A 17,692-nucleotide genomic window follows, 5' to 3' on the forward strand; every position below is an offset into this window, starting at 1 on the left:
ATCCGTCAACAATAAATGTCACATACGTTTTTCTCAAATAACTTTCTATATCCTAACAACTTAAAAGATCTTTTTTTCTTTCTTTCTTTTCTAAAAAGAGTTAGACATACAGCTGGGTTGAAAGTATCATGGCGTTTTCTCATCCACACACAAAAAAAGTTTCGCTTTCTATTGTAGTAATTTTAACTATTCCCACGTTAATTTAAACTGGTCCTTTGGTCAAAAGGACACTACACTTTCCCTATGTAACATTTTCAAGGTATTTCTTACATTCTCTCTCCTTCAGTATACTCATTGCTCTTTCTCCATAGGGTGCATGTTACACTGTCAATTAAGCAATGTCTTTTTATTCCATGGGCAGTACAGTTCGTTCCCCACCTCCAAAAACCCTGGAACACACACATACAAGCAGGTGTCTCCTATTTCTTTCTTTTCCATGCATTAGAAATCACAGTCCATCAATTAACCAATGTCCAGAGCACAGTACATCCCCCTCCAACTCCAAAAACTGGACCACCCAAAATTACAGTACACCTGTGTATATGTTTCTTTCTTTAGTACACATCAAAGAATTCTCTCCCTACCTATGCCATTCTTAGGTTACATGACTTTCTCACGTCCTGCTGTTACACTATTTTCAAACACCCATATCTCACTTTCAACTCGTACTTTCTTACTTCCTTAATTGACAGAATGATGGAATTACGTGACACTTACAAGAAGCTTTTCAATTTTAAATTCTATCCTTTTTCTTTGATGTTTCTCATGTTTCTAAAACTCATTTCACATGTCTGTCTCACCTCCTACGGTTCAAGTATTGTGCAACATCCATATGTCACATTAAATTGACACTTTGTTACTTCCTTAATTGACACAATGATGAAAATACGTGACAGCTTCAAAAGAAGCATCTGCTACGATTACAATGGTGTTTGTCGGCAATTCAATGAACAAAGAACACCCACGTTGGATAGATTCAGGTCCAAGTACTACTCCATAATTTCTAAAATTTTAAATATTTTATTAAAAATTACTAATTGTATGTATGCACCGAACTATGTGTCAGTAAAATAAATTATAAAATATTCTACCTAAATAAAATTGAATCCCCATTCTACCTCAAAATTTAATGAGCATATTATTGTTTTTTTTTCTATTTCCTGAAAAGAAATTAAAGTTGATATAGTACATTTTGGAAACAAGCTCCTCATATATTGTCAACATGAGACATGGCAACGATGGGTGGAATTGATAATAGAGAGACAGATTGAGACGTAACCTACACGGGCGCAGGCGGTTTTACAAAGTGGTGTCCGAAGAAACTCACTCCGTCTCAAGATAAACTTCAGTTGAAGTGAAAATAAATTAAGTAATTGACATAATCACTTTCAAACTAGACTGAATTCAGTAAATATTTATACACTCTCCTCTGTCAATCCCAGAATGATTTCTCCATCCACTGAAATGTTTCTCGAAACCTTTTTGATAGTGCACAATATATGTCAAAAATTGCATTACCATTAAATTCTTATGAAATGTGTGAATGACGTTTTTCTTGAGAATAATTTCAAATTTCTCGTAGACAATCTTAGTGTAAAGAAGATTCTTAATTTTATTTACATTTACAGTAATTTATTACCTCCTGATCTAAGTGCAGTAGTAAGCATGAAAAGCCACGAATACTGAGGATTCATTTATTAATATTCCTAAAAGTGATTAATAATAACTTAAGTTTTGAATGTTTCTATCAAATCATTTTCATGAAGAGTAACACAGGAAAAGAGTATGTCCGGACTTCTTGCCCCCAAACTTCCTAACTTAACATACATTTATACACTTTCTTAAACTATATTTAACAGAGAAATGATTGATGTAGCATGAAAATTTGATCTTATACTACATCTGTACTCTTTCTAGTTTTGTTTTCGTTTTTCTGAAAATAGAGGACGTCGTCTTTTCGGGTGCAGAATAATACCCATTCAATACTACATAGACGTAGTGGCTTGTAGTATTGGACTCAGTCCAAAGCGTGGACCCATCCTAACAAAACTTTGTGGGTGTGCTACTAGTATGCAGCTATGATCGGGTGTTTGAATCTCCGAAAGAGTATATTACTTTATACAACGTTGAAGTTCTCAACAGCTTCAGGCACCGAACATCACGCAGATAATGAAGCCGAATGTGTAAGATGGGCGGAACGGTGTCCTCCAATCTCGCCTAACGACTTAGCCTCAGCCACTGGTGTATCAAGATAAGAATGTCCGCCATTTTAGGTAAGATGGGAATTCCCATCTCGCCTAAACGAAATGAAATCTAAGTTTTATATCCCACGGTTATGCCGGTTAGGCTAAAGGAGACAGTGATAGATGAGTGAAATGGTGGAATGAAGAAAGTGGGAGGAAACGGAAGAACCCAGAGAAAACCTATGAGCACGGTGTTTGTCCACCACAAAGTCCACACTGCGCAAGCTGGAATCGAACTAGGGACCCCAAGCACCGGAGGTGAACGCTCTACCACTGAACCACCACACACCCCAAACCATCTCGTCTAAAATGGCCGTAAGATGCAAGGAAGGAATTTCTGCACTAAAGAGGGAATTCATGTATTAGCATTTTAACCACCAACACAAAGAAATTGTGAAATCATACGCACATTTCAGAAAAGCAATAGTCTACTATATGTATTAATCTTTCGTACGTACGAAAATCAATAGCCTAGTTTCAGTATATTTCAATCAATATTGGAAATCTTTGTTTTCTACTTTGTTCACTTCCCACCTCGTATACTCTGGAAGTAAGTCACAGCCATGTTTAGAACAATCTCAAAGAGTATCTGCTACTTTCAGATATCAGCACCACAATTCATTAAAAAGTATATAGAGCGTTTCAAAACATCGATAATATTTGGGAGCCGATTCCTGACACTAAGGTAAGACAGAAAATATAGACCAACCTGGTGCACAAACGCTTTCGGCGCTATGACCAACCGAAAATCTGTCGGAAAAATGCAGAAACAGCCATAACTCGAGAACAAAATGTCGGCTCAAAGTCTAGTAAGAGGAAAAGTTCAATATTTTTAGCCGCAGATTCCATTAATGTACAATTCGATGTGGTGCAGAGGTGGCGCAACAGTTATCCCCAAACTGAAGAACTCTTGGAATATTTTATCAAAAGTTGACTGAGGAAAATTGGCTAAAATCAAGTACATTACATCAACGAACAAAATTCGTGCTATATTGTCCAAATTAGAAGAATGCTAAGAAGAGATACACATGTTTGATTAATCTAGTTTGCCTCAAAGCAGAATAAATTTTCCGATGGGGAGCTCCCCTTCCGATAGACATATTCTCTGAGTTTATGACATCGGTTTTCGAAGATACTGAAATACGTATGTTGCATGGAAGAGCACAGCTTTTGTAAGTGTAACTATTAAGAATGCGTTGTATTTTATAACCAATTCATTTCTTTAATCTCTCTCATGTTTTTTAAATAAATTTTTAAATATTAGAATATATACTTAATGTGTTTACATTCCTGGACTAATTCAATATTAAACTTACTATCATACGAACTTTATTATACAGTGTGTTTGAAAAAGAACTCCCTAGTTTTAAGTGTCCTAGAATCTGTACAAGGTGACATACACTATTCTAGTTTGTGGTGTTTGATTCATCAACTCTCCAAGTTTGGCTCCCCTGCAGTTGGCAGATCTGCTTGACCTTGAGACGGCACCAGTGCTGTTTTTTCCTTCTGTTTCATAGGCAGGCGCGCAGTGCAGTGCAACTCAGCAACATTGTGTACTCCGAAACAGAAAGCGCAATGTGTTATTTGGTTTGTGAAAACTAACTCAGTTATAGCAGTGTAACGTAATTTTAGACGTCAGTATGGTGGTGAACCACCTACAGCAAAAACTATCCGTTATTGGCTAAAATCTTTCAAGAGCCGGTAGTGTTTTAAAAGCAAATCACCAGGTAGATCGACAACTTCTGAAGATGTTGAACATATCCGTGTTTCTTGTGTTCGGAGCCCGAAGAAGTCATTGGCCAGACGTAGTCCATAATTAGGAGTGCCTAAAGGTACTGTGTATGATGATGTGCGTAAAAGACTTAAGTTGGTTGGGATTGTTACACTTGAAATGTTGGTGAATACGTGGCGAGAAGTGGAATATCGTCTCGACGTGTGCAGGGCCACAAATGGATTCCACGTTGAAGTTTACCAACATTAAACAAAACTTGAAGGAATTCTCTTTTATGATATGTATTCATTGATGTAAGTTTTCATTTATTTCCCAATTAAATTTATACTTAAAACTAGGGAGTTCTTTTTCAGACACTCTGTATATATTACCTGTCTTTTCCGTCGTACTCTTATAAGTTCTCCTAGTAGAAATTTCATGCAGACGTTTCCACGGTGTCCTTCCATTTTTCATGCCCTAATTATGCGATATCCCGAATTATGTAAAAGTTAAGAATCAGTGACAACACTAGAGGGGAATAGGACGACGAGCGTCCGTCCCCGGTGACGACGCCTGCCCTCGCAGAAAATTGTATTATACGGGTGAACTAATATAAAACTGCCCTTTTCGTATACAAAAATTTGTTGTGTCCTAGTCCTCCGCTTACCCCCATCCAATTAATTAAAACTGGCGTCGTCACTGAAGAATCTTTCAGTGAGTTCCTCGAGCAATTTCATCCGAATTTAAAATACTTTTCACTGAATAGTTTATAAGTTAGAAGTAGTTATTGACTCAATGAAGCAATCATTGCAATTTACTTTACTATTATTGACTACGTAGGTCTTGTAGAAATAATCTTGAAACGCCTACTTAATCGTAATGTGAAATATTCTGATATGAAGGATCCTCAATACATGTCCTTACATATTAATGTCTAGACTACACCGTATATCAAACATGAATTGAAGTAACATGTGCAATTTCTTGACTCACTATCCTGCCACTTATTATTATTATTTTTTTTTTACACCTGGCTATGAGCCCCTTTAGTCAGTCATTGTAGAATTATTTTCCCCGTTCCTCTATCAATAAAAAAATTGAACTATTTCTTGTCCATAATACGAATAGTAATACTAAAAGTCTCTCAAACTGAATTTAGTTCGTACCTTTAGCATTTCTTACAATCAACCTACAACTGTAGGCCTCAGCCTTTCGAAAATTATGATCCCCATGGACTACTCCTTCCTTACAAATAATAGCAACAATAATACAAAGTATTAAAAACTCTCTTAACGGCGACCCATCGGTAAACGGTAAGCAACCCCTGAAAAATGAAATGAAACATTTTAGTTTAATGATCCACGATTATGCTCTTTAGGCTAGGGGAGACAATGAAAGGGCAGTGAATTATGGAAGGCATGGTGGAATGATAATGTGGAAGGAAATTGGAGTATCCTGAGAAACCCCCATAGACACGACACGATGATGTTCACCACAAAGTTGGCTGGAAATCGAACCAGGGATCCCACGTATGAGAGTGAAGCTGTTTACCACTGAGTCACCGTACCTCCTAATACCTGAGAGACGCGGGCAACCGGTTAAGAATAACTGATAGAAAAAGGTACTTACCATTTCTGAACGAAGGAAACTTTAAGATGTCCACATTCTGACTGTTTGTACCTCCTGTATATTGGTTTATCATACATCTGTTAGAATAATAGTGCTTCCTCCAAGGTAGGGGTACAGTGGCTTAGTGATTGAGCGGTTACTTCTGGTGCCTGATGGATCTCGTTCGATACCAGACTAAAGGTTTGTGGTCGATACCATCGTTCCCGTGAGTTTTCTCGAGATTATCTTGTTTTGTCCTACGTTCTCATTTCACGAATTATTTCCCAATAATTAGCTTCCATCTATTATCTGTCTCCATAATTGGATCGGATTTAAATTTAGCATCCCTTCGATAGCAAAGTTATATGAGACATTAAGCTACGGATTAACAGAATATCCAAACCGCTTGCGTTCTCGTCGGGAATCAGAGCCGGGTCTTCTATCCCAAAGTCGCGGAAGCAATCCACATAGCCATGAGTGATCTGTCTTTCTTCATTAGTCTAGATGCATTTCATACAATTTCAGCTCTTTCTCGATAGCCAATTCCGTACTGAGACAAAATAGATCAAATATCTGTCTTTCCTTTTTCAAATTCTAACGATGTTCTTGTAACCTGGACTACGTTCTAAGATTTCTGTTAGTTGATTTATATCATATTAAATTTTAGTTAATTTGTCACAGTCAACGTTTGATAAAATATCCTAGGAATTCTTCAATTTCTTTGGGATGACCCTTGCGCCGTCCCTGTACCACATCGAATTGTGCGTAAGTGGAAGCTACGGCTAAAAATAATACACATTGCTTTTTCCCCGACTTCGATCTGACATTTTGTTCTCGAGTAATGGCTCTTTTTATAGCATTTTTCCGACAGGCTTTCGGGTGGTCATAGCACCGAAAAGAAGTATTTGTGCACCCAAGTTGGTCTATACTTTTTGTCTTATCTTAGTGTCAGGAATCAGCTCCAAAACATTGTCGGTGTTGTTTTGAAACTCCCTGTATATTTCTATCCTGTTTCTGATTAGCTCCTGTCTGCCAATCACCTTCTAGTATTCCCAAAACAACCAAAAGTAAACTAAATTCACTAAATTGCCTTCCTCTTATGCTTTCTTGTTATATAGTACTTATACCCTATTATATAGCCTATTTATATTGTAGTTGACAGAGCCTGCCAATATTGATTGAAATATTTGGTTAAAATGCTAGTACAGGAATTCCCTCTTTAGTGCAGAAATTTCCTCCTTGCATCTTACCGCCATTTTAGGCGAGATGGGATTAGCCACGATAGGAATTTCCATCTCGCCTAAAATTGCGGACATTCCTATCTTGGAGACATCAGTGGCTGATAAATCATTAGGCGAAGTTGGATTAGGTGAGATGGGATGGAATCGGGCGAAACAAGTCTTTTGTATGAATGATACGAACTGGATACATAGAGATGAAGTGGGAATATTGCTCATTTTAAATGAGAGATTATAAATCGAATTTTACTTCAACTTGAGTGAATTTTCATATTGAATATTTTTAGATTATCAAACATTTTTTTATTTTTATTTTTTTTATGATTATTCCGTTTTCTTTCCTGAGAAGCAGAAGTTTCGTAAACGCCGGAACATAGTCGCTGAGCCTCGAAGAATCGCTATGTGTTAAAACCACAACTTTTCAGAAGCAAAAATCATTCCGAACTGAAAATTTTGCCAAATACACGGGGACACTTGAAAAATATAATGAAATTGGTTCTGCGTATATTATGCATTGGACAGTATTGTAGCTTGCTTCAACATTATCATATTACATTGTTTGACTAGCACCTTTTGCGCCTTTATAACCACATAAAGGATTTGTATACATTAATCAATGCGTATGTGATGAGAACCGAAAGCCTTTAATTTCAATCTATAATTTTACATTGTCGTGGCGAAACAATTCAATATTAACTTATGACATTATAAGGGACGCTACCCGACAGCTTTGATATATTTGCACGACATAACTCATTTTTGACAAAAATGTCACATAGCGGTTCTTCGAGGCTCAGCGTAGTTAAAGAGGGTAATAGTTAAGAACAGCTACTTCTCATCTCCCGTGCACGAGGATACATCTTACTGTTGCACTACCTAAACACCCTAAGTACAAGGGCAAGAACTCAGTCTATTACCTACTTTTTAACATCCTAGATAGTCAATGAATAATGCCTGAAAGTATGGCGTTTCTCGTCCTTCCCTAAATGGGAAGTACGGCTCCTTAACTATAACCAATTTGAATATTACAGAAATTGCCTGAACACGTGATCAGTTAGTTTTATTTACAGAGTTCAATCTTCCTAACTTCAGGGATTCGTGAGACGCTCTATTGTTGGCCTCAAAAATCCCCTTTACCCTAATTTTCAAAAGTCTTTAATATGCCTTGCTTTCGTATCAAAATGAGTTTTCTGTCCATATTCTAAGTTTCTACCTGTAGTAGTATAGACTGTGTGTTGTAGAGAAACTCATTTTTACCACTTTACATCACAAAACTCGCTTAAGTCTTGTTAATCATAGGGCTACACTTAATCTATCACTGTCCTCAATGAGACTCTAATGTAGAATCACTACCATCTAAATAAGGCGTGTTGATTAATTTGTAAACTAATTCCTTCTATTCATGGTCAATTCTTTAAAGCCAGTTACGTTCAAATACCTAACTAGTCAAATTACGTTACCAACCCTATTTAATAGCACATTTTAAGAAGAAAAAAGAAAGAAGGAAAGTCTTACCTGCAAGAAGTATAACGGCTGCTATCACTGAAGAACCAAAGAGTTTCGTCTCCATTTTTCGTTACACTCACTTAATCGATAACGTCTAAAGTTCTAACGTATCTAGGTATGAATATGTTGAGCCTCCATCAACAAAAGCAACGTGTCTGGATGTGTCGGACAAGATGACTTCGTGTATTAATGACGGTTGAATGAATTATAGAAAAAAAAAATAAAGCATAGAGAAAGTACATTACACGATGGGTTTGTGTATTTTAAAGTGGAAACAAATACCACTAGCAAAGTAAATTGTTTCAGAAAGAAAGTAAAAACTAAGCTCTAAATACTCAACTCTACAGCAACGTAATGAACTTCTGTATGTCTTACTAAAAATAGACGTATCATTGCACCCGCGAAGGAAGCACGGCTTAGTATTTACTATAGCCTGTGTAGCAACGTCAAGCTGGCAGCGCCATCTAAAGCACAAATATCTAATGTAAGCAAAGTCATGTAAACCATAGTTGGCGAATAGGTGCTCTTCTTCACCAATATAATTGCCCCAGGCAAGAAACACCATTGGGCAGTTATTAAGTGTGTTAGACGTTTAATAGATTAATGAAAACGTATTACATTGTATAGTGTTAAAAGTAAATATCAGAAAAGTACGGGATAAAGTTTTATCAACTCCCACGCGATAACGTCTTAAGCAATAGCTACACTAATGCAATAGCTACTTCTTATGAATAAGAGGCAAGTATTGAGCGAGCAAGAATAGCGAGACACATTAAAATACATCGGTGTTGTCAGGGCATAAAATCAATCATATGATGGCTCTTTTTTATTTCATTTTTTAATATTACTTTCTATGAACTGAAGCAGAAGTTTAGAAAGAGATTAAGTAATGGTAATGAAAGAAATGGGGTAAAAAGGGAAGTCATGCTCAAGGCGAGGCACAACTCGAATCCCCTCTAGTTATCTAAAAATAGTGCCATTATATCTTACGACAAAAGACCTGCCTCGTAGCTAAGTACAGGTATATCACTATTGTATCTTCCGTACGCAAGACTTACGTTTCATTCTTCATGAAAGTTGATGTAGTTGATATCCGAGAAATTCATATGCAATTTATATGACTTCTTTTCAGTTGTTACTGAATGGTGGTTCCTTCTAGACATATTTGCTTTATTCTTTTTGGCAGATATGCATGCACATTCTAATATTGTAGTAAACTACCTCTTGTTAATAAGCTAGAAGTGTTTCCCTCGGAGCAAAAGATGTTTTGAGAAAATCTTGAGGGAATTCATATCTCAAAACCTCCGCTGCCTTTTGACATGCAGTCAGGTGCCAATAAATGACAATTGAGTTTTAACCTTGAGAATTTTCCGGAATTACTAAAGCTTCCCACTGATGAAAGGAGCCGATATAGCTAATGGTTTTACCAAAACAGATAGGGTAAAGAAATACGTACTACCATTTCCTGAATCCCTGTACGTGCTTTTTCTTATTCACATCTTCCTTCACCACCCTTTTATGAGGGTAGTATTCTGGCTAGTGCTGTCGAAATCGGTTTTTGAAAAAATCGAAAACCGGTTTTTGAAAAAAGTGAAATCTCATAAAACCGAAATGTCGTTTTTGAAAACCGCTTTTGCGGTTTCGGTTTTGAAAACCGTTTTTGCGGTTTCGGTTATGAAAACCGTCACGTATGAGCTATTGCAGGTGTCTGGGACTTGCGATAAGAAACCAGTCAACACATGCAAACCACAACATTCACATACACATGCAAACCACAACATTCACATTTATCGGAGTGACAACAAGTCAACAATAAAATTGTGTATTGCGATCTAAATTTTATTTCTTTTTTTATTTAAGAAAGGGAAGTGGTGTTTTTTGTTAAGAAAAGAAAGAGTGGCAGTACTATTTTTAAAAACAAGGTAAAAGAGTAATGGTAATATAAAAGATCTCAGTCTAAGTGGATGAGATTTCAAATTGAATTTTATGAGTTGCATGTAGAGTGATCTTAAGTAGGGATATACCTTATTTTCTATTTAGCTTACGAGGAAGGTCCATAAACCGTGAGAGTTGGATTTTGACGAAAATTAGTGACAAGATTCAGTTCGAGTTGCTAAGTAACGTAGTCATAGTCACTCGATGCGCAAATGCTTCGTTGAGCTGCTACACCGACGCCATCTTGAAATCCAGTAGGCAATGTTCAAGAATACACTTTTGGCACAAATGGAAAAGGTTTCGGTATATCTGACTCCACTATTGAAAACCAAGATAGAACATCCATAATTATGTGAAACTACTTTCAGTGCATGATCGCCATCTTGAAAGGCGCCATATTGAATCGCGGTCAAATATGATAAATGGCAAGGGGGTCATGTGGGGTATCAAATAGCACTGGAATTTACTCCTGAATCCATTTCCATAACTAAAGCTTGCATATCTGTTTTCACTTCAGAGTTAAGAGCTCTCTCACTCACAGGAACTTATAAAAGCTATGCAACTAGCAGCTGCAGGGTTTTAACTAATGCAGTAGTATTCACTTGATGTACAATAGCTACTATACCAATCAGGTGTTGAGCCTAGTGAGAGAAATCGTTGATTAAATTGAAATACCTGTAGTGAAAAATAGAATAGTAGCATGCTACAAATTATACCTATTTCGAAGCGCACTATATATATATATATATATATATATATATATATATATATATATATATATATATATATATGAGTATGTGTGTTGCGCCCTACTAACCTTTTGATCTTCAGTTGTGATGATGGACATCCATAATGAAGTGATTAGCACACAGCATCATGGAGCAGTACAAACACTTAACAAATCCACTTTCATCACAATCTTCGTGACCACAGACACTATTTTCTACTTGCAGCATAGTCTCCAGAACATTTGTAAATGAACCAACTATTGCTCTTGTGACGTACCCACATTTCTGCCATGCATATGCAAGCATGTCCTTTAGAACTTGCGCACAAAATTGATGATACACAACAGAATGCATTTTCATTATGAAAATTCTGTCATGTAACTTATTTGGTGTACCAGAGAATCAATTTATGTCCAAAATAATCCTCAAATCTCCAAATTACCAGCTTATACTGCCGGAAAAAATATACATAAAAAGGCTAAACAAATTTGGTGTCTTTGGGGGTATAGGTTCAGCACGAATGTTTTTCCCATGTAACAATTCTCGCACGTCTTCACCCGTCTGTCCACTCTACGAGCAAAAATAGGAAATTCTCTTTCACATCAGGAATAAACACGTCTTTTAGCCACCGTTTGACGTGTTCGCGAGTGAGTTTACCTGATTTGCTCGCATCAATAACAATGTCTGTTTAGCTGTTGTTTCACTTTGGGTCGCAACACGCCTTTAGGCTCCTGGAAACATGTGCCTGTGTATGTGCCTAGCCGTACTGGGAAAATGTGAATTTGGATGGTGTATGCGTGGGACACTTATGCCAAATACTGAACGACTGCTGTAGTATGTTTCTCACCTATTTCTGACAGAGTTCTATCAAAGGTAATTTTGTACTCAAACCTAGACTGACCAGTATAAAGATGCATTCACTGTTGTACGGTTTCTCATGTATTACTTTATTAATTTTAACCACGAAATTTTGGATATTATCAAATAATTCACCTTCATGTTCAACATCTTTATTAAAAATTGAGTAATCCTTCGTAAACGAATCCTGTGCTCTTTTTTTAAATTATAAGCACGGAATGGATAGTTCAATTTCCTCGCTGTCAGTAACATCCACGCTTTTAAATGATCATCATGGACCGTAAGTCCTTTAGTGCGATAAATATTGAATGTCTTTCGTACTTCGTATTTTAGTAGTGACATGACACGAGAGCGAGGAGGTTTGTTATGGAACCTCAAAGCCTTGCCGTATTGCATTTGAATTTCTTCGCTGCAGCTACAACAGTGTTGCGTTTCCCATTTCTTTTCAATAATGTAACCTGCTCCTGAACTTGTTTGCATTTGTTGACGACAGTTTCTGTTACACGTACAGACTTTGTTCGGCTTGGAGATGACATCTTATACTCGCTCGTAGAAGGGTCACTGTCACTAATTGATGGACTAGTTATCTGTTCCAAATCCATTTCGTTTCTCGAATCTTCATGTTTACTCTCTTTGTCAGTGTCTACATCTAATGTGTCACTAACTGTTAGAGAAACGTCACCATCATATTTGCTTGCTATCATTGCAAGCAATGTATCTGCAAATGTCTTATCTTCTACTCCATTCTCACTCACGACAATATATTTTTCCACCACTACTTGGGTTTAAAATGTTGACTACGTTTATCGGATTAATTGTTCGCATTTTATGCACGGAACGAATATTTCACTGGTCCAACAAATGATTCCATACTGAACATCACAAGCCTGCTCGCACCAAAATTGTTGTACTACTACCATTTGTCATTCGAAGACAGATACCATATACCTCACTGCACACCCATGATGCAATTGCCTGTAGGAAAGCACTCTAAATTCTACGTGCTGTCTTAAAACCTTAAACTATAGCCTTAAGTCAAAAGAACTAATAAGTCTCCTTTGTCAGTTTACAATAATACGGAGTACAATATTGGGGAAATTCACCACATACCAGTATAGTGTTTCAAACACGAAAAAGAACTATACATATTGTGAGTGTTAAAGCAAATGAATAAACAAGTCCGAAAATGAATTTCTTGAGTTGTCAAGTACGTGATTTAAATGGACCCTAATAAATGAATCCTCGGACCTCAAGGAACACCTGCTACAGTTCGTTATCACAGTTTTGATATGAAACCTAGTCTTGCCCGTATTATAAGCGAGTGTTTTATCGTTAAAGGTGGAAGTATGCAGATGTTTAATTATTTAATATTGAAGGAAAAAGTAAGAAAGAAGCTTGTTTTGTGGATTGCAACTTGATATTGAGTTTTGTAATAATATTTATTGCCATATATTCTTAGCAGGTGTGTAGGCATTCCCTTATCACTAATAGCACAACAGACACAAAAAAAGTGAATTCTAAGTTTCCAGGTCTATCTTCTTCTAAGAACAGATTGTGAACTGATAATTTGAATCCCCTTTATTGTTCAATGCGTCACCGACAAATCGATTTTATTTAAACAAACTGGCAATAAATACATTAATGTATTTTAACTTTGTAATATGCACGGTAAATTACGGGTCGTCAAGTATGAGTATTGAAAAACAACGCAACATTCTGCAACAATGAGAGTTTTTTGCGTAAGGTTTCAAGATTGGAGAAGAAGCCTTAACACACCATAATGCACCATGTAAAATTGCCTAAAATAGATTTTGGGTCCGATTCAGTTTAACGTCCCACACTTATGCCTGCTACGCTAAAGGAGACGTGGATTTGCTGATTATAGTGGAATCCGAACCTGGGCGTTTAACTGATATGCACCAGTTTATATAATTTTTCTAATATATATCCGAACAATCCCTTTGGTATTCTCTGCTCGTCAGTACTATTAAGCACGTGTTTCATCGACCATCAGTCTATTCCATCGCGCTTCGAAATGGGTATAGTTTGTAGCATGCTGTTATTCTATTTTTCACTACAGGTATTTCAATTTAATCAACGATTTCTCTCACTAGGCTCAACACCTGATTGGTATAGTAGCTATTGTACATCAAGTGAATACTACTGCATTAGTTAAAACCCTGCAGCTGCTACTCGCATAGCTTTTATAAGTTCCTCTGTGAGTGAGAGAGCTCTTAACTCTGAAGTGAAAACAGATATGCAAGCTTTAGTTATGGAAATGGATTCAGGAGTAAATTCCAGTGCTATTTGATACCCCACATGACCCCCTTGCCATTTATCATATTTGACCGCGATTCAATATGGCGCCTTTCAAGATGGCGATCATGCACTGGAAGTAGTTTCACATATAGATGTTCTATCTCGGTTTTCAATAGTGGAGTCAGTTCTACCGAAACCTTTTTCATTTTTGTGCCAAAAGTGTATTCTTGAACATTGTCTACTGGATTTCAAGATGGCGTCGGTGTAGCAGCTCAACGAAGCATTTGCGCATCGAGTGACTATGACTACGTTACTTAGCAACTCGAACTGAATCTTGTCACTAAGTTTCGCCAAAATCCAACTCTCACGGTTTATGGACCTTCCTCGTTAGTGTTGTCATATTACCCGATTTTCATTCAGGTTCTATCTTCATCCCCCGCTTAAACATGTCTTAATCACGAAAAACCACTCGATTTTTGGTATTGGAGAAAAATGTAAGACGACTTAGTTGATAAAGTGGTGGTATATTCAACGTAAACCGCCACACCTCTGACAATCTCAATCGCGATTGAGTTAAATTTGGACTCGCGCTCAGGCTCAGGCTCAGGCTCAGACTGTGGGCTATCTGAGCAGTGCGCGTGTGCAGGTACATTAATAAGAGATCTGCTCTAATGCACAATGGTTTTCTTTGTGTAGTTCATGTGTTTTTAATGTAATGTATTGGAGGTTCTATACGAATGTAGATGTTGTGACAAACATACTTGAATTATTCATGCCTTCATTTATAAGTCTTTAAAGTTACAAGAACGCCGACGACAATTTGAAGTGTAACTTTAAAGACTTATAGATGTGAATTTACGTATGTTAGCCATGACAGAACTCAGTTTGAAGCAAAATGTACACTCTGGAAAACTCAGTTTCGTTTGAAAAGGCTGCAGGGAAGCAAAATGGACCCCAACTGATTTTTATATATTTTGTAAATTAGACCACGAGGAACACGAATCTGAAGGAATTTTGACATTCCGAATTTCGGAACTCGAGATATTCGAACATAAAGTGACCAAGGAAGCAAACTGGACTCCACCTGTTTCTTTTATATATATATATTGTAAATTATATCACGAGGAACATGAATCTGAAGGAGTTTTGACATTCCGACTTCCGGAACTCGAGATATTAAAACTTAAAGTTTAATATAGACCATGAGCGCCCACAGAGGAGGGGTAAGAGGGGGAAATTGCCCCCCCTGGAATTTTCTAAAAAGATTAACTTTAACTAAAAAGATTAAAACGATAGGCTCTTCTGGTGACAAAAGTTCGAGTTTAATTGCTTTCGAAAGCCGAAGATGCTTTTTTAAAAAAAATTATGTTAATGGTGTAGTGTTCAGAATGGATATGACTTTTTTTTCTAAGAGGCAAAAAGGTCAGAATAGCGTTGTCCGAATTCCGGAATCAAGCAAGTTGAAAGTAACAGAAAGAAAGCTAGGTCCTATATTATCTTCCATCTTTTTCTGCAAACACATGATATATCTCTTCGAGGTGATAAATCAAATTCGGGGGTGTTCCTTGATGTGTTAGACTTTCTTATCGAGCCGGGAGACACTCTGCCTTGCGCAGAGTAGTTTTGACGTATGATTAGCGTCATACTAAACGCCTCACTACTGCAGGAAACATAGGCCTATGTTAGTTGAAATGTTCACTGAGTTCACTATGTTCAAAGAACACATTAAAGGGCGGTCGGCAATGCGAAATATACTTCACAATGAATTCAAAATGAATTGATTTCAGTTTGTGAAAAGGAATTGCTTTAGTTAACCCAAAATAGAAGAATTCCTTGGTTTCGTGGTTCTACAGGAACTTAATGCAAAGGTAATTGTAACTGAAGTTTTATCCTTTTTGTCAAAATCTGATTTTGATATGTCGAAATTATGTGGACAGAGTTATGACACAATGGTAGGAGCGGAAGGTGGTGTGAACAGAACAATACGAAAACAATAGCCTAAGGCGTTATTTCTTCACTGTACTAGCCATAAATTAAATTTGGTTATTAATGACAATAATGAAGTTAAACACATTCGAAATTCAGTTGCAACTATGCAAAATATAATCAATTTTTTCGTGAAAGGTCTGTCAGGTCTGTCTTGTTCATAATGTGCCTCTCCTCTGTGAAACATGGTGGTCTGCAAAGAACAAAAACATCACAATATTTTTGGAAAAGTCTCAGAAATAGTGAATTGCCTAAAACAGCTGTCTCCTGCTGGAAACAGAAGCTTGCAACAAAGTATTCATTACGTACTTACATTTTTCAGCGTCATCTGATACATTAATATCAATGCACATCATGGCCAAATACAGTGCTATTTTAGAGCCAACTACAAATGCTCTACAGGGAGAGGCAATAGATCTTTCCAAGGTACAGCGGGGGACACTTCTAAATGGTACAGCCATATGGAGATTTACGACTAAGGTGTACCATTTAGAAGTGTCCCCCGCTGTACAAGAATACATTGAAGTTATTTTGGACATGTTTGAAGATCATCCAGATGTCACCAACTGCTTTCACCAACTTTCACATCTGGTACATGCGGGGTCCTCGGTTCGCTCCCAACTCGCGCCAAGTGAACTTTGTTTTGGACAAACACCATGTGCGTGGGTTTTATCTGGATTCTCCCGGTTTCTCCCACTTTCTTCATTCCACCATTTTCATTCATTACTTATCATCACCGTCTCCTTTAGCATCTCCGGCATAATCGTGGGACGTAAAACTTAAAGATTTCATTTCATTTGCTTTCACCAACTATACACAGCTACCGAAGCCTCGGCTGTTGCTGTTAGGAGTGTAACAGAAATACTCCTTCCCCTCCCAGCGACTACTTGAACAGTAGAACGTTCATTTAGTACTTTAATGAAAGTAAAAGTTTGGTTACGCTTAAGAACGGAGGAGAAAAGACCCAGTGGACTGTGTATATTGTGTCCACCGAAAATATGTGCTTGTAAACAAGAAAGTGTTCATACATCAAGCAATTATAAGATTCGCTAAGGAGGGTCCTCGTCGACTAGAATTTCTGTTCAACGAACACCAATGAATGAAATGTAGGCTAAGTAGATTATTTGTGTTGTGTCTTTTTCCTGTCAATGCTATCCTAATTCTAATCTGCTGACTTTTTATATATGTTTAGAAGGTATACTATGTGCTAAAATAATTGATCAGTTCGCCATGAAGGATTACGTGCATACGTCTTTTGATGTGAGAGTGGGATTATATATACAATATGTATGTATGTATGTGTGTGTCTTGCCCTTCCTTGGAAAAAATCCTGCGGGCGCCCATGATGTAGACGCTATGTATTTATATGAAAAAAAAAACACACTATATTCTCTATACGAATCATATTATGTCCTGTGAGATATATAAAGGTAACCAAGAAAGCTCTGTCGCTTTTTGTGGAGGTCTGTGTTCAATTGGTCCTCACACCGTGAGTTGAATGCGAATGGAGAAAAGGCGAAAGTCAGATGTTGGTGTGGGTATATCCAACATCTACCTACTTATGACAGTTCAGTTACAACGTGAACTTGTGTAAGGACAAAGTGAATATAGAACCTTCAC

At 37.1% G+C, this 17,692-nt stretch overlaps 1 protein-coding gene across 1 annotated transcript in view; it reads right to left on the minus strand.

Moving 5' to 3' along the window:
• LOC145664238 (N-acetylated-alpha-linked acidic dipeptidase 2-like) overlaps positions 1–9,317 on the minus strand; it is a 149,884-nt gene extending 140,567 nt beyond the window's left edge. Inside the window, exon 1 of the mRNA XM_081730721.1 lies at positions 8,316–9,317. Within this exon, the coding sequence (XP_081586847.1) occupies positions 8,316–8,370 (55 nt within the window). The 5' untranslated portion in view covers positions 8,371–9,317. The remainder of the gene's footprint in view (positions 1–8,315) is intronic.
• Positions 9,318–17,692: the final 8,375 nt, after the last annotated feature.

This window comes from Thermobia domestica, chromosome 11, assembly GCF_964235325.1.
Source record: "Thermobia domestica chromosome 11, izTheDome1.hap1.1, whole genome shotgun sequence".
NCBI classification, from domain to species: Eukaryota; Metazoa; Arthropoda; class Insecta; order Zygentoma; family Lepismatidae; genus Thermobia; species Thermobia domestica.